The 22,551-nt window shown below is 43.5% G+C and overlaps 1 protein-coding gene across 1 annotated transcript; it reads right to left on the bottom strand.

Annotated features, from left to right (window-relative positions):
- Nucleotides 1-1,812: 1,812 nt before the first annotated feature.
- On the bottom strand, nucleotides 1,813-20,145 carry LOC311144375 (vacuolar protein sorting-associated protein 41 homolog). Its single transcript, XM_084180396.1, has 28 exons — nucleotides 19,933-20,145; nucleotides 19,493-19,531; nucleotides 17,735-17,842; nucleotides 16,247-16,324; nucleotides 16,077-16,151; nucleotides 14,505-14,567; nucleotides 14,275-14,340; nucleotides 12,508-12,627; nucleotides 12,083-12,296; nucleotides 11,868-11,965; nucleotides 11,592-11,721; nucleotides 11,348-11,463; nucleotides 11,074-11,130; nucleotides 9,007-9,068; nucleotides 8,814-8,895; nucleotides 6,612-6,704; nucleotides 6,346-6,473; nucleotides 6,067-6,211; nucleotides 5,719-5,760; nucleotides 5,574-5,624; nucleotides 5,327-5,464; nucleotides 3,486-3,540; nucleotides 3,155-3,295; nucleotides 2,916-3,052; nucleotides 2,708-2,807; nucleotides 2,581-2,625; nucleotides 2,265-2,344; nucleotides 1,813-2,158 (listed from the first exon to the last, which is right to left on the bottom strand). The coding sequence occupies exons 1-28, from the start codon at nucleotides 19,951-19,953 to the stop codon at nucleotides 2,078-2,080; spliced, it is 2,565 nt and encodes an 854-aa protein (XP_084036522.1). The 5' UTR covers nucleotides 19,954-20,145; the 3' UTR covers nucleotides 1,813-2,077.
- Nucleotides 20,146-22,551: the final 2,406 nt, after the last annotated feature.

The raw sequence follows: 22,551 nt of genomic DNA, 5'->3' as shown, positions 1-22,551 counted from the left end.
TGAGGGATCAGCCCAGAACTACACGGCTGGACCTGGTCAATGACCTGAAGAGAGCTGGGACTACAGTCTCAAAGAAAACCATTAGTAAAACACTACGCCGTCATGGATTAAAATCCTGCAGCGCACGCAAGGTCCCCCTGCTCAAGCCAGCGCATGTCCAGGCCCGTCTGAAGTTTGCCAATGACCATCTGGATGATCCAGAGGAGGAATGGGAGAAGGTCATGTGGTCTGATGAGACAAAAATAGAGCTTTTTGGTCTAAACTCCACTCGCCGTGTTTGGAGGAAGAAGAAGGATGAGTACAACCCCAAGAACACCATCCCAACCGTGAAGCATGAGGTGGAAACATCATTCTTTGGGGATGCTTTTCTGCAAAGGGGACAGGACGACTGCACCGTATTGAGGGGAGGATGGATGGGGCCATGTATCGCGAGATCTTGGCCAACAACCTCCTTCCCTCAGTAAGAGCATTGAAGATGGGTCGTGGCTGGGTCTTCCAGCATGACAACGACCCGAAACACACAGCCAGGGCAACTAAGGAGTGGCTCCATAAGAAGCATCTCAAGGTCCTGGAGTGGCCTAGCCAGTCTCCAGACCTGAACCCAATAGAAAATCTTTGGAGGGAGCTGAAAGTCTCTATTGCCCAGCGACAGCCCCGAAACCTGAAGGATCTGGAGAAGGTCTGTATGGAGGAGTGGGCCAAAATCCCTGCTGCAGTGTGTGCAAACCTGGTCAAGACCTACAGGAAATGTATGATCTCTGTAATTGCAAACAAAGGTTTCTGTACCAAATATTAAATTCTGCTTTTCTGATGTATCAAATACTTATGTCATGCAATAAAATGCAAATTAATTACTTAAAAATCATTTTCTGGATTTTTGTTTTAGATTCCGTCTCTCACAGTTGAAGTGTACCTATGATAAAAATTACAGACCTCTACATGCTTTGTAAGTAGGAAACCTGCAAAATCGGCAGTGTATCAAATACTTGTTCTCCCCACTGTACATACAAAGTTTCAATTGTCTAGGTGGCGACAGATATGCAGGTTTAAGTGAGATTGCTTATAACAGCGCCACCTATAGGCAAATTGGTGCCATTATTTCTGACCAAGTTACTCATGGCCTCTAGTTTCTGTGGCAAATTTGAAAAAAACATACCAATCTATGCGTGAGTTATTTAACCAATTCTTTAAATAATTATGCTGTTGAATTGGCTAACATGGGAAGTCATAGTAGTCGCAAACCACAGTTGGCTTCACTGTGAACCCCTAATAAATCAAAAATGTCCTGCAGTCTTAAAGTGACTAATTAATTTGCAGAAATATGGGATGGGTGACCTCTTGTACCGTTCAGTTCACGAACGGTCAGGTGGTTTAGGCTGCGGGTATTCCTACCAGTCACTGATTCGGTCAAGGGTAGCCAGTCTCTGAATGGAGGGTTGAAGATGGTGACAGCAAAGTCAGTGCAGAGCGGTGTCCTTCATTCCTGAAGGCAGGGTAGGGACAGAGCCTGCAGTGCATCTGTATAACTGGAATATCCTCCTATGATGGTGCAGCATGCCCTCTTCTGAATTAGTAGACGCTTTTATCCAAAGCGACTTACAGTCATGCATGCATATATTTTAACGTATATGTGGCCCCAATGGGAATCGAACCCACAACCTGTGGTGTTGCAAGCGCCATGCTCTATCGACTGAGCAACATAAATGTGTTGTTGTCACTGAAGACCAAAAGTAATGTTTTTCTTGTAGGACCATTACCAAATATATTCTTCAATGAGCTACAGTGAAAATCATAGATCACTTTTAGCACACATTAAGATTTCAAAAATATTTTATTTGGAATCCTAAATTCATTGAATTTAGGATTCCAAAGCAAATTGCAAGAAGTGTATTAAGAGGTCATAGTGCAACATTTATTATTTTGTTTTGGTAACAGTTAATATAATGACATAATATGCATTGATACAACAGAACACACTGTAGCAAAGGAAAAAGCTAAAATCTATCAACCCAGAGACTGCCATTCATCCCAACTGGGGAAAGAATAAGCGATGGCATGATAAGGTGAGCATTTCCTGTCACTTTTTCATCTCCAGTATCCCACTTCCTGGTCCTCTCCGCTTTGCACTGCAGATGTTGCAAAACTGGACTCCAGGAATCTGAAAGTGAAAAGCAAAAGCCATATTAGTCCCTAGTCTGCTGCTCTCATCTGAAAGTCCATATGCAGTGAGAAAGAGAAGGGGAGATAATGGAGCAGATACTTACTGTTCCGGGAGAAGGTAAACACTCCTTGTGGAACATGTGTCTGCAGTGGAAGACCACCACACTGAAGTTCTGGGCCATATCTACAACAAAGGAGCAAATACATTAATAAATGTCTGAGAATCTAATTCAGCATAACAGCATCTAGCTCCACCTCATCAGATGAGTTTATTAGCTAGAGCCATAACTGAATAGAGGTGTGTTGAATAACTTTAAATATAATGATGGTAAGAAGCATCCCAATTATAATACTGTAGTGTAGACACTGTATAAGAATATAAAATATAATATTGTATAATGTTAAAGAAGGTAAGCCCACCTGATGGTAATATTGAAGCGTGACAGGATTCACAGATGTTCTCTTCTGAAAAATACAACAATAACAAGGTTTAAGTCAATCTTAAGCAGTAAACATTAACACATATTCAAACTGACCATCTACCCACCATCCACTCGGACTCCTCTCATCTGAGTCCTATGCATCTTTTGGAGCAGGGAGAGCGAGTCAGCCACTAAGATCTTCTTACAGCCCTCCCGCAGCAAGATCTGAGATACAGAGAAACAATAACCTTTAAGAGAAGAGGCAAGGCTGGACTGTTCATCTGTTGTTACGGTGATATTCTAGGTACACTATGTGATGGCTGATATTCTGACCTGCAGGTTGTAGTCCTGTAGGATTTTGACCAGAGAATCTCGGAGGTTAGGAATCTCCATTCCCTCCTTTATGCGGTGGATGAGCAAGATGGGATCCACATGTGTCCCAATGTTATTAAGGAGACCAGTAATGAAGGCTTGAGAAAGAGGAAAAAAATTGAAACTTAAAATGACAGTCATGGAAACACTATGTTGTAGACCTGCTTATTTGAAAGTGCTTCTGTATTCATGTGACTTACGTGGCTTATCAATGGAATAGGAGATGAGATCCTCCCACAGCTCAGCGTCATCCTGCTCCTTAGCAAACTCTATGGCCTTGTCCACATCCTCCAGTTCCTCCATGATCATCTGAAGGGCCCGTCTACAGTTCCCCATCCTGCCTATGAGGGGCAAGTTACAGTGGGTCAGTTTCCTCAGACCAAATGCAGTTAATTACCTGACTGGCTGGAGGTTTAGTTCAGCTTGCCCCTCATATCTAGAAGCCTTTGTAACAATTTATAAAGCACTAATGAGCATTTATAATGGCTTATTCATGAGAGTTACGAACAGAAACTGTAAGGGGTCACTTACTGAGCAGGAAGACAGTCTCCTCCACAAAGTTTCTCTCCTGACAAATCTCCAGAGCCTGAAGAATTGTACAAGTAAGATGATTCATTATGGTTCTAATGTACAGTATCTCACAAAAGTGAGTACACACCTCACATTTTTGTAAATATTTGAGTATATCTATTCATGTGACAACACTGAAGAAATGACACTTTGCTACAATATAAAGTAGTGAGTGTACAGCTTGTATAACAGTGTAAATTTGCTGTCCCCTCAAAATAACTCAACACACAGCCATTAATGTCTAAATCGCTGGCAACAAAAGTGAGTACACCCCTAAGTGAAAATGTCCAAATTGGGCCCAGTTAGCCATTTTCCCTCCCCGGTGTCATGTGACTCATTAGTGTTACAAGGTCTCAGGTGTGAATGGGGAGTAGGTGTGTTAAATTTGGTGTCATCGCTCTCACACTCCCTCATACTGGTCACTGGAAGTTCAACATGGCACCTCATGGCAAAGAACTCTCTGAGGATCTGAAAAAAAGAATTGTTGCTCTACATAAAGATGGCCTGGGCTATAAGAAGATTGCCAAGACCCTGAAACTGAGCTGCAGCATGGTGGCCAAGACCATACAGTGGTTTAACAGGACAGGTTCCACTCAGAACAGGCCTCGCCATGGTCGACCAAAGAAGTTGAGTGCACGTGCTCAACGTCATATCCAGAGGTTGTCTTTGGGAAATAGACGTATGAGTGCTGCCAGCATTGCTGCAGAGGTTGAAGGGGTGGGGGGTCAGCCTGTCAGTGCTCAGACCATACGCCGCACACTGCATCAAATTGGTCTGCATGGCTGTCGTCCCAGAAGGAAGCCTCTTCTAAAGATGATGCACAAGAAAGCCTGCAAACAGTTTGCTGAAGACAAGCAGACTAAGGACATGGATTACTGGAACCATGTCCTGTGGTCTGATGAGACCAAGATAAACGTATTTGGTTCAGATGGTGTCAAGCGTGTGTAGCGGCAACCAGGTGAGGAGTACAAAGACAAGTGTGTCTTGCCTACAGTCAAGCATGGTGGTGGGAGTGTCATGGTCTGGGGCTGCATGAGTGCTGCCGGCACTGGGGAGCTACAGTTCATTGAGGGAACCATGAATGCCAACATGTACTGTGACATACTGAAGCAGAGCATGATCCCCTCCCTTCGGAGACTGGGCCGCAGGGCAGTATTCCAACATTATAACGACCCCAAACACACCTCCAAGACGACCACTGCCTTGCTAAAGAAGCTGAGGGTAAAGGTGATGGACTGGCCAAGCATGTCTCCAGACCTAAACCCTATTGAGCATCTGTGGGGCATCCTCAAATGGAAGGTGGAGGAGTGCAAGGTCTCTAACATCCACCAGCTCCGTGATGTCGTCATGGAGGAGTGGAAGAGGACTCCAGCGGCAACCTGTGAAGCTCTGGTGAACTCCATGCCCAAGAGGGTTAAGGCAGTGCTGGAAAATGATGGTGGCCACACAAAATATTGACACTTTGGGCCCAATTTGGACATTTTCACTTAGGGGTGTACTCACTTTTGTTGCCAGCGGTTTAGACATTAATGGCTGTGTGTTGTGTTATTTTGAGGGGACAGCAAATTTACACTGTTATACAAGCTGTACACTCACTACTTTACATTGTAGCAAAGTGTCATTTCTTCAGTGTTGTCACATGAAAAGATATACTCAAATATTTACAAAAATGTGAGGGGTGTACTCACTTGTGAGATACTGTATCTGACATACTTGATAAGATAATATAAATCTAAATTAGAAGAAATGTACTTCATGGGCATTTGTATTTGAGCACACAGTGTGAAAGTGACTCTAAGTACCTTTTCTAGTGGGCAGTGGATGCTGTCCCTCAGGAATGGCAGTAGGTTGGGCCGATCGTACTCAGCATACAGGCCAATTTGTCTCTCATGGTACCTCTGACCCTTGTGGTGGTCCCTCTTGAACAGTTTGTGTAAGTACTGAAGGAAGGGGGGAAATGCATTGTTAAACTCAGACAATTTTCAATCAAGATAATCATAGGAAATTAGAAACTTTAAATCACTAAAGACCTTGTAAAGTGTGACTCACAATGTGTAGCAGCTCAGGTCTGTCCCTGAGTTCCTCCACCACTCTGTCAATCTGTAGAACATCGAAGACAGAAACATGGTTAGCGAACAGCATGTATTTTTATTTGAAACTATATGAAAGATCAAGGGTAGCAAGGTACACATACCGATATTTTGTCTTCATTATCCAGGAGCATGTTGACAGCTTTCTGACAGCACAAATAAAGAGAGCCCATTCTTCAGACAGGGATACACACAAAGTGACTTATGACCTTTGTGGTTTTACAATCAAAATGCATTAAGAGCTGTGTGAGGCACGATGACTCTTGGCAAAGGTTTTCCATGACTTTCTCACAGCTTAAAGCACTCAAAGACCAACTTTAAAAAAGGCAAGATGATATTACTATTCAAGTAAGGACAATTATACACAACACAGCTATACAGGTGCAAGGTCCTATGATACAGCAAGGAGTCTACTTTATCAAAGGATGATGCATTATGTTCTGGCTACCCACCTCTTTATCAAAGTCCATGAGGAGCACAATCTTGTCTTCTATGGAGGAGAAGAGGTTGTGTTTGTGGATCAGCTGGTAAACATCTTTATGCCTCAGTCTCAGGTAGATCTCCAGGGCTCGGTCATACCGTTGGTCATATGTATACCTGCATGGACATTACAAAGACGTAGCTTAGTGGCACTTCAAACTCTCTCAATCTATCAGAGGGAAATGGATATTGCAACAATTGAAAGGTTATGAAGTCAATGAAAATGGTGAAACCAGTGGAGAGTCACTCACAGTTCAGCCAGTGTGGTGAGCAGGGTGCTGTTCGTGGGGTCCTTCTTGAGGTGGTCGGCGACTGCCTGAACAATGGTCATGTTATTGTAGAGCTCTCCTGGCCACTCACGGATCAACGTGGCAAAGCCCTTGGAGAGAGAGGTTGCAGAGAGAGGCTGGGTAAATTAGTTCATATTTGCATCTACTATATTTGGTTCTTCTTGAGTACTTGTTATAATACTAGAATCAAAAAATGTAAGAAGACCACCAGGAACAGACGGACATACCTCATAGTCAGTCTTTAGAAACTCATTTAAGATCATCTCATAGATGGCAGGTCTGAGACGCATGTCCCCTCTGGGCAAGTATTGACTGATGGCCTGGAGAGGCAGAGACCAAAGGAGAGGTGGGGGGGACCAAAGGAGAGAGATGAGAGAGAGTTATATGAGGATATATGGGGAGGAGAAAATGATAAAGAGATAATTACAACAACAGTTAATACTGAGGGCAACACTGAGAGTATTGTTCCTTCTAAAACTTACAGTGAGGGAAAAAAGTATTTGATCCCCTGCTGATTTTGTACGTTTGCCCACTGACAAAGAAATGATCAGTCTATAATTTTAATGGTAGGTTTATTTGAACAGTGAGAGATAGAATAACAACAACAAAATCCAGAAAAACGCATGTCAAAAATGTTATAAATTGATTTGCATTTTAATGAGGGAAATAAGTATTTGACCCCCTCTCAATCAGAAAGATTTCTGGCTCCCAGTTGTCTTTTATACAGGTAACGAGCTGAGATTAGGAGCATACTCTTAAAGGGAGTGCTCCTAATGTCAGCTCGTTACCTGTATAAAAGACACCTGTCCACAGAAGCAATCAATCAATCAGATTCCAAACTCTCCACCATGGCCAAGACCAAAGAGCTCTCCAAGGATGTCAGGGACAAGATTGTAGACCTACACAAGGCTGGAATGGGCTACAAGACCATCGCCAAGCAGCTTGGTGAGAAGGTGACAACAGTTGGTGCGATTATTCGCAAATGGAAGAAACACAAAAGAACTGTCAATCTCCCTTGGCCTGGGGCTCCATGCAAGATCTCACCTCGTGGAGTTGCAATGATCATGAGAACGGTGAGGAATCAGCCCAGAACTACACGGGAGGATCTTGTCAATGATCTCAAGGCAGCTGGAACCATAGTCACCAAGAAAACAATTGGTAACACACTACGCCGTGAAGGACTGAAATCCTGCAGTGCCCGCAAGGTCCCCCTGCTCAAGAAGTCACATATACAGGCCCGTCTGAAGTTTGCCAATGAACATCTGAATGATTCAGAGGAGAACTGGGTGAAAGTGTTGTGGTCAGATGAGACCAAAATGGAGCTCTTTGGCATCAACTCAACTCGCTGTGTTTGGAGGAGGAGGAATGCTGCCTATGACCCCAAGAACACCATCCCCACCGTCAAACATGGAGGTGGAAACATTATGCTTTGGGGGTGTTTTTCTGCTAAGGGGACAGGACAACTTCACCGCATCAAAGGGACGATGGACGGGGCCATGTACCGTCAAATCTTGGGTGAGAACCTCCTTCCCTCAGCCAGTGCATTGAAAATGGGTCGTGGATGGGTATTCCAGCATGACAATGACCCAAAACACACGGCCAAGGCAACAAAGGAGTGGCTCAAGAAGAAGCACATTAAGGTCCTGGAGTGGCCTAGCCAGTCTCCAGACCTTAATCCCATAGAAAATCTGTGGAGTGAGCTGAAGGTTCGAGTTGCCAAACGTCAGCCTCGAAACCTTAATGACTTGGAGAAGATCTGCAAAGAGGAGTGGGACAAAATCCCTCCTGAGATGTGTGCAAACCTGGTGGCCTACAAGAAACGTCTGACCTCTGTGATTGCCAACAAGGGTTTTGCCACCAAGTACTAAGTCATGTTTTGCAGAGGGGTCAAATACTTATTTCCCTCATTAAAATGCAAATCAATTTATAACATTGTAGACATGTGTTTTTCTGGATTTTTTTGTTGTTATTCTGTCCCTCACTGTTCAAATAAACCTACCATTAAAATTATAGACTGATCATGTCTTTGTCAGTGGGCAAACGTACAAAATCAGCAGGGGATCAAATACTTTTTTCCCCTCACTGTACTTAAAGTCTTTAATGCCATAATTCATCACTTCTTAGGGCCGGGAAGACACCTGTATAGCAATATTTTTTCCATGGCAAAAATGAAAACGTGAAGCAGACCAAACTCTTTGGTCCTTTAAAAACCTGCTGTATGTAACATTTTGTGTCCTATAGCTTGGAAAATAAATACATGTGACTGGATGACAACATAATGATGTTTGTTTCCAACATTAGGGCTGTTCTCCTAAAGAAGTTAAATCTGCTTTGTGTTTGGTTTCCTTGCCACGATACTAAGGAGTATCGTGATACTGGTATCGTCCCGGCCCTATCACTTTAAATGGTCACAAGGTGGCCTCACTCACCTTCAACTGCCCAATGGTTTTAAACCTGTACACCTCATTTTCCCAGAGTTCCATGTTTTTCCCCAGCACCTTCTGACACTTCCTGGATTGAAGAGAACGAGAGAGAGAGAGGGAACAATCACTTCATCTACTCCTTGTACTGGTATTTTGCAGAAGAAACACTTAACAGAAATAACTAAAAAGGCTGTAGTACCTGGCAGCAGTGTCGTAGTCACCCTTCTCCACCAGGTGATTTATGTAAGCCATCCCAATTTTCTGATTAGAACAGAAGAGAAACTCCATTAGGGGGGGGGGGGGGGACAATGCAAATAGTCAGGGTAACCATTTCATTAGCTGTTCAGGAGTCTTATAGCTTGGGGGTAGAAGCTGTTAAGAAGCCTTTTGGACCTAGACTTGGCGCTCCGGTACCGCTTGCCGTGCGGTAGCAGAGAGAACAGTCTATGACTAGGGTGGCTGGAGTCTTTGACAATTGTTAGATGGCAGGAAGCTTGGCCCCTGTGATGTACACTGGGCCGTATATTACTACCCTCTGTAGTGCCTTGCGGTCGGAGGCCGAGCAGTTGCCATACCAGGCAGTGATGCAACCAGTCAGGATGCTCTCCATGGTGCAGCTGTAGAACGTTTTGAGGATCTGAGGACCCATGCCAAATCTTTTCAGTCTCCTGAGGGAGAATATGCTTTGTCGTGCCCTCTTCACGACTGCCTTGGTGTGTTTGGACAATGATAGTTTGTTAGTGATGTGGACACCAAGGAACTTGAAGCTCCAACCTGCTCCACTACAGCCCCATCGATGAGAATGGGGGCGTGCTTGGTCCTTCTTTTCCTGTACTACACAATCATCTCCTTTGTCTTGATCACGTTGAGGGAAAGGTTGTTATCCTGGCACCACACGGCCAGGTCTTTGACCTCCTCCCTATAGGCTGTCTCATCGTTTTCGGTGATCAGGCCTGTTGTGTCGTTGGCAAACTTAATGATGGTGTTGGAGTCATGCCTGGCCATGCAGTCATGGGTGAACAGGGAGTACAAGAGAGGACTGAGCACACACCCCTGAGGGTCCCCTGTGTTGAGGATCAGCGTGGCAGATGTGTTGTTACCTACCCTTACCACCTGGGGGCGGCCCGTCAGGAAGTCCAGGATCCAGTTGCAGAGGGAGGTGTTTAGTCCCAGGGTCCTTAGCTTAGTGATGAGCTTTGAGGGCACTATGGTGTTGAACGCTGAGCTTTAGTCAATGAATAGCATTATCACGTAGGTGTTCCTTTTGTCCAGGTGGGAAAGGGCAGTGTGGAGTGCAATAGAGATTGCATCATCTGTGGATCTGTTGGGGTGGTATGCAAATTGGAGTGGGTATAGGGTTTCTGGGATAATGGTGTTGATGTGAACCATGACCAGCCTTTCAAAGCACTTCATGGCTACAGATGTGAGTGCTACGGGTCTGTAGTCATTTAGGCAGGTTACCTTAGTGTTCTTGGGCACAGGGACTATGGTGGTCTGCTTGAAACATGTTGATATTACAGACTCAGTCAGGGACAGGTTGAAAATGTCAGTGAAGACACTTGCCAGTTGGTCAGCGCATGCTCGGAGTACACATCCTGGTAATCCGTCTGGCCCTGCGGCCTTGTGAATGTTGACCTGCTTAAAAGTCTTACTTACATCGGCTACGGAGAGCGTGATCACATAGTCATCCGGAACAGCTGATGCTCTCATGCATGCTTCAGTGTTGCTTGCCTCGAAGCGAGCATAGAAGTGATTTAGCTCGTCTGGTAGGCTCGTGTCACTGGGCGGCTCGTGTCACTGGGCAGCTCGCGGCTGTGCTTCCCTTTGTAGTCTGTAATAGTTTACGAGCCCTGCCGCATCCGACGAGCATCAGAGCCAGTGTAGTACGATTAAATCTTAGTCCTGTATTGATGCTTTGCCTGTGATGGTTCGTCGGAGGGCATAGCGGGATTTAACGCCAAATACAACAGGTGTAGACCTTACTGTGAAATGCTTACTTACAAGTATGTGGACTGTGTCTTCTGTAATTTCATCAAGTGTTGTATCTTCTGTAGTTTCATCTGGTGTGCATCATGTGATTTTGAGATTTTGAACTGAGAAGAAAGGTTACTTTACTAACCTTTGCGTAGTTAATTTGCTAAAGTGGGTTGACTTATGGTGGGATCCGTTAAAATACACGTGTAGGTAAAATAGGAGTAGCAATAGAGAGTGAATAGCAAGGAATAGCAATATTCAAGGTAGGAATAGAACATGACCAATGCAGTACCTGGATTTCATGGCGTTTAATGTTCTTGAAGCTGATCTCAGCAGCCATCAGAGCTTCCTGTAAGATAAAAAAAGTTGTGGCAACAGCCGACAGGTATAATGCATTATTACTTGTTATAAGCATGCATATCTTATGTCTTATAAGGTTTATAATATGTATCTCAATGCAACACATTTCCTGAAAATCTGCTCTCAACTGATCACTGAGAAGATACTGTACAACGCAGCAAAATACTGAAATCAAGTCTGCTTGATTGGATCCTTAAAACACTGACCTCATACTTCTTCTTGTCCAGCAGCCAGTCAATGTGGTCATCCTGGTCTCTCTCTTTGGCCACCACGATGTCTTTAGGGCTGATGATGTAGAAAAGGGATTCTCCCTCAGAATGTTCTGTTGACATGAGGGTACAGGACAGAGCATGTGATATATCCTGCATAGTAGGTTAAAGTAGCTAGAATATGGAAATACAGAGTCTCTCGGAGTAGTGTTTGCAGGGGAGAGGTTTCTGACTGACTCACCCAGCTGGTAGTCTCGACACTCATTCTCCTGGAAGTTGCGGACGGTCAGGGCATCTGATGAGATTTCCTCAAAGCCCTCTGGGAGAGGCTGAATGATGTCCAGACGAGGCCGCGCTCTGAACTCCTCCTCCTGATCAAATACACACACACACTTATGTAAACACATACACACAGTTATGTAATAAACACATGTAAACATGTTGACCAAATCAACATTTAAGTACCATGTCTGACCACTTAAGCCATTCCATCATACAGTATCTAACCAAACAGTACCATGTGGTCAGAGTTTTCCTTCACAAAGTACAGGTTGACCAGCTGGTCTGCTAGAGGCGCCAGGCCACTGATGAAGAACTCGGTTTCAAATGCAGACACTGCAAGAGAGAAGCCCAAATTACTCCACATCACCTCCACATTCTGTCACAGTAAAGCTCTACAAAACGTGTTGGTACATTAATACTGTGACTAGCACATGCATACCCTGCCCTCACCAATTTCCACATAACGGCTAGGAAGGTCTCTCATCTCTGTGTGGTCCCTCTCCTTCACGGCACAGATCTTAACGGTGGAGCCCCAGCCGATGATGAGGGTGGAGTTGTCTTTCCAGCACAGACTGCATGGGTACATATCAGGCCGCAGGCTAACGTTATCCCGTAAGACGTTGGTGATTCGTTGTTTGGTGCTGATGTCATAGATTTTCACCCCCTGAAAGAGACCAAGACAGAGTATATTCACTATAATATGTCCTTGCATGTCTAATGCACTGTATGGCATGTTTGTGACAGACATGTCAACGTGTCTATTTAAGATGACATGCTGTATGATGCAAAAAATTATAATTCCAAACAGATACAATAAAAGTCCACCATGTTTCTTGTATAGCCAATGTATCTGAAGCATTGACTGTTGTCCATACCACATTGTTGGCCCAGGCGATGAGATTGGCCCTCCACTGGACGTTAGTGATGGTGCCCTCCCCTTCGTGCAGAGTGGACGTCTTCCAACGGTTCAGCCAGTTCCTCTCGTACAGAAGAAGCTTGGGCGAGCAACATGAAAACATTTCAAATCAGAACCATGTGTGCCATTAATATCCAACTTACCACCATTGTTTCAAGACAGGCACAAGCAATCGTGTCCTTAGAGCGGTGGTTTGTGGTTCTTGTATTTCCACCACCAGAGGGCAGTAGAGCACAGGGACAGGAGGACAGTCTGTTGTGTCAGTGGGTCTCCAAGAGTGGGAGGATTGTTTCAACTTGAGCTTTATCATAAACATTAAGTAAACAGACACTGTCTTTCAACACCATCTATCTCAACTCAGTGAGCACACATGATCTTGTCTTTATATGATTCACCTAACCGATCAATGTGATGTATGACATGATGTGAGTAAAGAACTGGAAGGGAAAACTAAAGATGGCATAAAAGATTATTTGATCTTCAAACACAGATCTCCTTCATAATACAAGACTGACAAAATCAATTCTTGAGAACTTAATTATTTCAGTAGGTTTGACGGCCTACATCGTATTTCTCTAAATCACTGATTCTCGTCAATGGCTTTGAGACATAATGATGGCTGTAGTCACTCTTTTCATTCGGCTGTGGCTTCACCTCAGAGAAGGCCATATACATAAAAAGCATTTCAGGCCCTTTAAAAGCATCTCTCAGTGTCACAGTCATACAGACGGGTGTACAATAGCCTTTAGTTATTAGGAGCGGGGAAGTGCGGCGAGAGGGAGACAGCCCCGGCCTTTAATTCAAGTCTGGAAATGTTAACAGTTCTCTCCACAAAGAGAGGATATGACACTGGAAGAACTGTGGAGACAGAATTGAATTGCCTTTGACAGGATGTGGCTCCATTTGAGGCTTATTGATTTTCATCACAGGGTGCTTTATGGAGGGTCTTGAGCACACGTAGAGGAAATAAATCAGTACCAATTGTGAGAAAATGGCAAAATAACACTAACAATGTGCATTTCATAAGAAAAGAAAGGTGGATTGGAGGAGTCGAGCAGCTTAAACACTTTCACCTTCGCAAGTGTTGTAGATATGTATACAACTTTTTTCCCCAATGATGTTGGGGGGATTGTACAGTACAGATTTCTTGTCTATTGTATCATTTGGTGGTGTTGCGGCAGACTGCAGTCTTTGGCAATGAAAAGGGAACATTAGTACCTAACATATAAAGTGTTTTCGGAGTCTGAGACAAATTTGGGGTATGTTAGAGAAGAGACTGCTGTGTGTCAGCCTGCCCGGGACCCTAAGACTATGGGTCCTCCTGATAATGATAATCTATTTGGTGTGCTTGTGAAGCATTGCCTTGCAAACACTGTTGAGCGAGCAGCACTTTGTGAAAATGGGCCGCTCGCCCCGGAGTGCACTCTAGAAGAGAGACAGGGGAAAGTAGGAGGCTTTCACACCAGCGAACAAAGGCCTATGTGTGCACAGCCATCAACCAAGCACAAGGGGGGAGGCTCAAGTGATTCTGTTTCACCAGAACAAAATCTAAATGAATTATTTTATAAAACAAAGGCTCATTTATGCTAAATATTTGTTAACTAAAACATGAATATAGAGATCTGTCCACATGAGCTAATCTGCAACAGTTTTCAACTACACTCCTGCTAACACTTGAGATGGGCTGTATACTGTACCCACATTGAAAAATACCTTTAAATCTCACCTTGTTGCCACCAGTGACAAATTGTTTGTAGTTTGAACTGCTGAACCGAGGGTGTAGCGCCACCACCTGGAGAACACGGCAATTTGATCAATTTAGAACGGACCAAGAGTTTACAAGCAATGGTGTGGGCTATCTGGAGATGCACTGACAATATTTATACCACCCGGTACATATACTCTCAACTTGTCATAAAAGAATGAAGTTAAAATAAGTATATGAAATCTGCTTACTTTGACAGGACAGTCAAAGTTCTCATGGAAGCCTTCCCTTGTGTAGAGTCCAAACACTTGAACCTACAATAAAGACATGATAGAATGACAAGAAAGGATCAGTCAGTAAAGTATGACATGAAAAATAATGAAACGATAAAAAAGTAAATATATATAATGTTTTTCCAACCTAGTTACAGGGTTTCATTGAATAGACCAGAGCCTTCAGCAAAACACATCTCTGTCCCTAATTAATGTCTGTCTAGCTGTCTGGGCGCAGTCTGAGTGTTACGGAGTCACTGTTGTGTATGCAGGGGGAGTTCTGGACAGTAAGACTTTGATTGGATCACTGCTAGCCATCTGCCAGGTCACCAATTAGTGGACAGGTTGATTCTCTGAACCCTCCAGTGCTTTGATACCAGGGTTTTACCACAGCTGCAGTTAGTGTAGCTACAGCGATATCTAATGCAACAATGATACTGTCCCACAGCTTGACTATCCGTGTCAAAAAAAAGTTTCACAAAAAGAAACATCATCACGCCCTTTGCACTCTCCATCTTGAATCGCATAGATTATTCTGGTTTATCTGAAGGGATCGACATGGATTAACGGCAAACTGAATTGGTCGAGGATGAACAACTGCGGTGGCGACAATTTTAATTGTTGCCGCCACTTTCTGTGCGACAAGATCTTGTTTTGCCGCTGGAGTGCGTGCGAGGGGGCGATATCAAAGAGCATATCTGGACTGCAGCATCCATGAAGGATGGTAATAATGATCAGGATAGGAAAGATAACAACAAAGCAGAAAACACTGAGAGGGTATCCATAGAAATCTGATGACTGATAGGCAGGCGGATGGATGGGAGAGTCTTCCCCCTCACAACATGGGCATGAACATGTGCTCGTTCAAAATCCCTAGAAATGTGTAGATTTATGAAAGTAAACAGGTATGAGGAAGATACTTGTAAGTAAGCATTTCACAGTAAGGTCTACACCTGTTGTATTTGGCGCATCTGACAAATAAGATTTGATTTGATATAGCTTCTGGTTTGTAAATCGTCTATGACAACGGGGTCACAGATTTCTAAACTCCCTTTCTCCAGGTAACAAGTTCTATTAAATCCTAAATATGAACAGGAATATCCTTTGCTTTTGGAATTGATATGAGTTCATTAAATTGTATAATTGCATGGGGTAAGTGGAAAGTGTTGAATGTCAGAATGTGTCATGCATACCACCTAATGGTGGTGCAGAAATCTAGGATACATCCCAAATGGCATCCTATTCTCTACATCAGCGGTAGGCAACCCTGTTCCTGGAGTGCTGCAGGTACTGCAGGATCTTGTTCCAACTAGACACCACACCTGACCTAATTGATCAGTTTAGTGATTGCCTAAATTCAACACAACTGGTCTTCCAGGTCGGTAAAATCACAAACATGAAGTGCTTGCGGCACTCCTGGATCAGGGTTACCTACCCCTGCATTACATAGTGCTCTACTTTTGACCAGAGCCCTGCGGACTATGTAGGAATAGGCTGCCATTTAGGACGCAGCCCTCCTGTATGGCCACCAGTTCTGAGCAGAGATCTCACCTTGCCGTCCTCGGAGCAGATCCCCACATGCTCTCCGCTCTCATCCAGGCTGATCTGGTTGATCCTCACTGGACTCTGAGGAGAGAACACAACAACATTGACACTAAATGACTGGTACAGTTCTGAGGCAGAGAGCAAGTGATTCTTTTGGGATTGAGTGGAGTACTTACAATTTCAAACTTCTGAGTCACATTGCCTTGGATGTCCAGAAGGAAAACTTTCCCAAAGTGAGTTCCCAGTGCAAGGAACTGAAATGGAATGAACCTGAGATTAATCTTTAAGACACCTGGGAATAATCCAAGATTTTTCCACAAATTTTATACTGACGAAAGCTGTGGCAAGAGGATTAAAAATGCACTCTGTCTAGCATAGCTGGGGGAGGTGGGTAGAATGGGGTGTAATCAGTTTGCTCTGGGGCAAAAACTGTGAAATTACAGAGGGAGGGAAAACCCTATTTATTAAAGCAGACAGTGTGAAATGGTATTTTTTCTCTCAAATTAAAAGGGTTAAACATAATAAATGCACTGTACATCTGGCTTCTCCTCACGTCGCCAGCAACCCAACCACCGCCTCTCCTGCCCACCATAAAGCTATTATTTTCTACAGAGCAGAAACTGGTTCTGCATGTTTCCTGCTTCTGCCACGTATGAGAGTGTGTTTGAGTATGTGTGTAAGAGAGTGTGTGTATGTCCGCTGGGACAAGAAATTATAAAAACTGGGGGAGTTTTTGGCATTAGATTAAGTGTGCGTTTTTCCACCCAGGCCCAGCTTCAGACCCTCCCCCTAATCCCTCCCTCCATCCCCAGGCCTGCGTGTACGGTGAGCCCACCATGCTTCAGTGCAGTCTATAATGAAATGCTTATATTTACAGGCACAGCTGAGCGTGTCAGACAGAGCCCCTGCAATCTCCCCAAATAAAATAACCAAAAATAAATAAATAAAGGGGTCAACCCTGCGAGGCGGAGTGACTTTTAAAAGGATTTATCAGAATGGAATTGTTCAAATGAAATCCCGATTCAGGCACTTAAAATATGAGGCAACATCAGGCAATGCGGGTGTTGGTGGTTTTAAAGGTGCTGGGGGTTGGCTGGGTCGGGGGTTTGTGTGACAGTGCAGGTACTGTAGCTGGCAGGAGGTACACAAGCACAAAAACACTGGTAAGAAAGAGAGTCAGATCAAATCTGGAATTTCAGCACAGCAATGTCTCATCTCTCACTCTGACACGCTTGTTTTTTTCATAGGATGAAAGAGAGGAGAGAAAAAAGGGAAGAAAATAAATAAATGAAAATCAATAGTGGTTAATAAAACATCAGGTGAGCAGACATAACCAGGTATGACTCGTCCTCTGTTCAGGCGTGCATGAGTGCACTCGGTGCCATGACAATTAGCCATCCAGCTCAGAGTGGCCCACTGAAAAAATATCAACATTCAAAAAGAGAAGAGGGGAGGGAAAAGATGGAAGAAAGGGAAGAAGAAAGGAAAAAAGACAATGGCTGGTGGCTGCTGATGTGGAGGGTGAGAAAGGAATGGCCTGCCTCTCCATACTGTACAGAGAGAATGCTAACCAACGTTGAATATATATCAAAAGTGCATAAACAATTACATTTGAAATCTAGTGTAGTTTAGCCTGAAAAGCCCTGGTAGGTTAGGACCTGTACCTTATCATGGACAGTCATACAGCTGGCAGCATCCTTTTGGAGAATCTCAGTCACCCCATTGGCCAGTCGTTCATACTTCAGCTTAGGCTCCTCCTCACTGTCCTCCTCCTAGTTTAAAGAGGGATTCAGTTGAAACAATCCAGCATAATTAATCTGTAATATACAGACTATTACACTGGCACAGATTCATGCATTTACCTTGCTGACAGGGAATGGGAATTTGGTATGGAATTTTTGGAATTCCCATTTCCACTCCCTATCAGCAAGATATGGAATTCAATACAAAATCTCATACAAAATTCCCATTCCCTATCAGCAAGGTAAATGTTTCTAGATACACACAGTCACACAAATGCCCAAGGCCAGTCAACTCTCCACCTGTAACCAGATCATCCAACCTCTCTACTGGCTGCTCCACACACCATCCCAGGAACCAAAATTGATTACAGCCCTCCCTGGAATCCAGAGAATATGTGCTGCTGCCATATTCTCCTGTGTACATTTGCGGTCACAGCCTGAATTTCCCCATAACCCAGTTTATAACCAATTCTGCATAGACTATGGTCGCCAATATGGTGCATCAACACAAAACAAAGACCGCTATTATGAGCACTATGGGAGAAGGTGAGGTGTGGGTGGCAGTGTGTGAAGAGAATGTCATTTCCAAGAACCATCTTTTCCCACTCCACACAGCTATGTGTATTTCCTGTATATTCCCATTGTGAAATGTCTAATGCATGGGCATTTATCACGGTTTACAGAGCCATAACACAGAACAACAACAAACTCTTGCCCCATAGAGACTATAGGCACTGTTTTGCAGACTTTTCTTAGTGTGGTAAGTTTCCTTTGGTTGTTTTAGGCTGATGAGGCTCTACCACGTCATCACATTTATTTTTCAATTAATAAATATTCAGTAGGGCATGCTAAATTAAGGGTCTGATAGAAAATGTATATTACAACAACCCAGGGGGAAAAAATCTAGTGAACGTGAATCTGTCTACAGAGCATGGGCCAAGAGACTGGGTGGGAGCATGTTACTTGGTTCCTATCTAGTAATCTCTGGCAAAGCCTTCAACACATAGGCTACACTCTCACTGCCTTCATCAAGTTTGTCTGCTGACAACCCAGCCACGGAGACAGGCAAATAGCAAATGGGCAAGCTACAACACAATAACTAAATAAACAGGGCCTTGTAGCAATTCAGAGGGGACATACAATCATGCAGTCCCAGGTGCTTGTTTGCCTGTCAGTGTTTGTGTGCTAAAGTAGAGCGGATTCTGTTTGTGGACTGGTGATGGGGGCAGGCAGACTTTTCATTTACTGGTTGAGATTTTTTTTCTCCCCATTCCGAATTGTTTTTCTTTGGGGAGTAGGGGTGGAATTGTTCAATGTACTGGCTATTCCTGACATGTCATTCTCTGTATCATTTAAAGACAGGCTGCTCCTCATCCTATCAGTCTGACTTGCTATATTTTATTTAGTGCTTCCCAGACACACAATTAAAGGAGCTGGATATATCCAGAATCAAAATGTGTGTTGCAACAGTGTACTTCACAACCGCATGCATCTGACATGGTCAGACATTGTAACTCCTGCTGTTGATCCAGACTTTTTCACAACATGAAAACATTATGTTTACAGGTGGGGATAGCATCAATGCAGACAGCACAGACGTTTGCTACAGTTACTTCAGCCTAAATTAATAAAATTTATTTTTCTTATTGGAGGGCCATATTGTTTGCACACAACACTTACCTCAGAGTCATCTGTGGATTCTTCACTTGGTTTCCTGCCCTAAATTATAGTGATACGTGTTTATTAATGGATAGGGGCAAGACTTTACAATCTGCAAACTCATTACATTACATGCATAATACAGCAATTGTACAAGAGTAGCTAGCTTGGAAAATACTGTTAAGCGTTATGTTGTCTTTGTATAAATTGCGTTATGTTGTCTTTGTATAAAAAGCGTTATGTTGTCTTTGTATAAATTGTCTTTGTATAAATTGCATTCACCATTACAATGCATGGTTCACGTTGCATACTAGGTCGCAAATGTTGCATACTAGGTCGCAAATGCAATTAAACCATTTACATTTTTGAATTATTTCCTAGAAAACCAATGCATGAAGATAAAGTCGATTGTCGATTTGACTGCAAAACATTGCTGTAATGACAGATACGATGAGGTTTACCTTCTCCTCTACTTCTGCCATGATGATTGCGATTGGAAGAGAAAGCAAAACAGCGTTCTATTTGCAACTATCCATTAGTCAATTTAGATAGAGCTAACTAGCTAATGTTGCTCAAAAGAAAACTAAACGAATTCACCAAATGCCAGTATATTCACAAAGCAGCCCCTTGTTGACAATTGCACTGCGCGAGTCATAAGTAAAATCACATGACATAAACCAGAAACGTGTGGCATTATGGGTCTCAGAGTTTTCTTGTCAAATGGACTGCACCTCCTCCAATCTCCACTAGCCCAGTGGTTCTCAAACCTCGGCTCAGGGACCCCCAGCCATTCCATGTATTTAACCATTCCAGAGCTAGCACATCTGATTCAACTTGTCAACTAATTATCAAGCCCTTGACTACTTGAATCAGGTGAGCTAGCTCATGGCTACAACAAAACTGGAATGTCTGGAGGGCCCCGAGGAGAGGTTTGAGAACCACTGCCTAGCCTACTGCAACCACATCTTTGCTTCTTCTATTATTACAACTACTCTGTGGCTGCTGCAGTAATAATAATAATAATAATAATAATAATAATACACTATTCTAATTCTATAATACTGAAAATAGTCTAATAGAAATAGTCATATATAGGGCTTAATTCCCCCAATGTACTAAACTAAAACACTTGTGCAGGGATGTAGCTCAGTTGGTAGAGCATGGCGTTTGCAACGCCAGGGTTGTGGGTTCGATTCCCACGGGGGGCCGGTATGAAAAATGAAAATAATGTATGCACTCACTAACTGTAAGTCGCTCTGGATAAGAGCGTCTGCTAAATGACTAAAATGTAATGTAAATGTAATGTCAGGTACAGTTATAGGTGTGATATCAAGACAGGCTATCATTGGTCTTCCATCTTTCAAGGCGAGGAAGTGAAAACCTTACCTGTGTGTGCTTTGGCTGTGGTATGCCTATTTTACCCTCTATATCACTAGGGCCCAACTCCTCAAATCGAGCTGCATCTTGGCTAGAGATGGCTTTACCTCTTACCTCTTCTATCCCACCGTATCACTAGAAGAGGGACCTGCTGGGAAACAATGAACACATTTCTCTCAGATCTGAGTGATTTTGGACAAATCAATACTCCATGCTGGTCTACTGTGAACATATGAGAGACTTTAATCCTGCAGGTATCAGAGAAGGAACATTTGTTGTCACCTTGTCTTAAAAGCACATCATAAGCACACATTTCCCTTTTATATTTCTATCCAGTTATGGACATTTGTAGGCTACCAAATCTGGGTTCTACAAGGGTAGGCCTATCAGTGTCTGTGTGTTGAGTCTATGTATACTGAACAAAAATATAAATGCAAAAGTGTTGGTCCCATGATTCATGAGCTGAAATAAAAGATCCCAGAACTTTTCCATACGCACAAAAAGCTTATTTCTCTCAAATTCTTGTAAGAAATGTGTTTACATCACTCTTAGTGAATATTTCTCCTTCGCCAAGATAATCTATCCACCTGACAGGTGTGGCATATCAAGAAGCTGATTAAACAGCATGATCATGACACAGGTGTTTACCATAAAATGTTTACCATGTGGGACATCCTTTTGTGAAATGTTTTGGTGGTCAACATCAGGGACGGCTCTAGCATTTTGGGACATCTAAGCAAGATTTGGTTGGGGTGCCCCCCCCACCAAGCGGGCACATTTTTGTGTCCCCCCTCTTGATGGCAGAGAGAAAAATGTATGTTTTACATTTTTTGTTGTTGTTGCAATATCATAAAAATGTCATGCAATTCTAATAATTTTGACAAGGGCTTCACCTGGAATGCTTTTCCAACCAGCTTCACCTGGAATGCTTTTCCAACTGTCTTGATGGAGTTCCCACATATGCTGGGCACATATTGGCTGCTTTTCCTTCACTCTGCCGTCCGACTCATCCCAAAACATCTCAACTGGTTTGAGGTCGGGGGATTGTGGAGGCCAGGTCATCTGATGCAGCACTCCATCACTCTCCTTCTTGGTAAAATAGCCCTTACACAGCATGGAGGTGTGTTGGGTCACTGTCCTGTTGAAAAACAAATGATAGTCCCACCCGTGTCGCTGCAGAATGCTGTGGTAGCCATGCTGGTTAAGTGTGCCTTGAATTCTAAATAAATCACAGACAGCGTCACCAGCAAAGCATCCCCACACCATAACACCTCCTCCTCCATGCTTTACAGTGGGGAACTACACATTCGGAGATCATCCGTTCACCCACACCGCGTCTCACAAAGACCAAAAATCTCACATTTTGACTCCAGACCAAAGGACAAATTTCCACCGGTCTAATATCCATTGCTCGTTTTTCTTGGCCCAAGCAGGTCTCTTCTTCTTATTGGTGTCCTTTAGTAGTGGTTTCTTTGCAGCAATTCGACCATGAAGGCCTGATTCACACAGTCCCCTCTGAACAGTTAATGTTGAGATGTGTCTGTTATTTGAACTGTGTGAAGCATTTATTTGGCCTGCAATTTCTGAGGCTGGTAATTCTAATGAACTTATCCTCTGCTGCAGAGATAACTCTGGGTCTTCCATTCCTGTGGCGGTCCTCATGAGAGCCAGTTTCATCATTGCGCTTGATGGTTTTTGTGACT

Source organism: Coregonus lavaretus (assembly GCF_964263955.1).
Source record: "Coregonus lavaretus genome assembly, chromosome: 2".
NCBI lineage: Eukaryota > Metazoa > Chordata > Actinopteri > Salmoniformes > Salmonidae > Coregonus > Coregonus lavaretus.
Note: the sequence above shows the minus strand (reverse complement) of the source record. Positions and strands in the feature narration are given on the sequence as shown.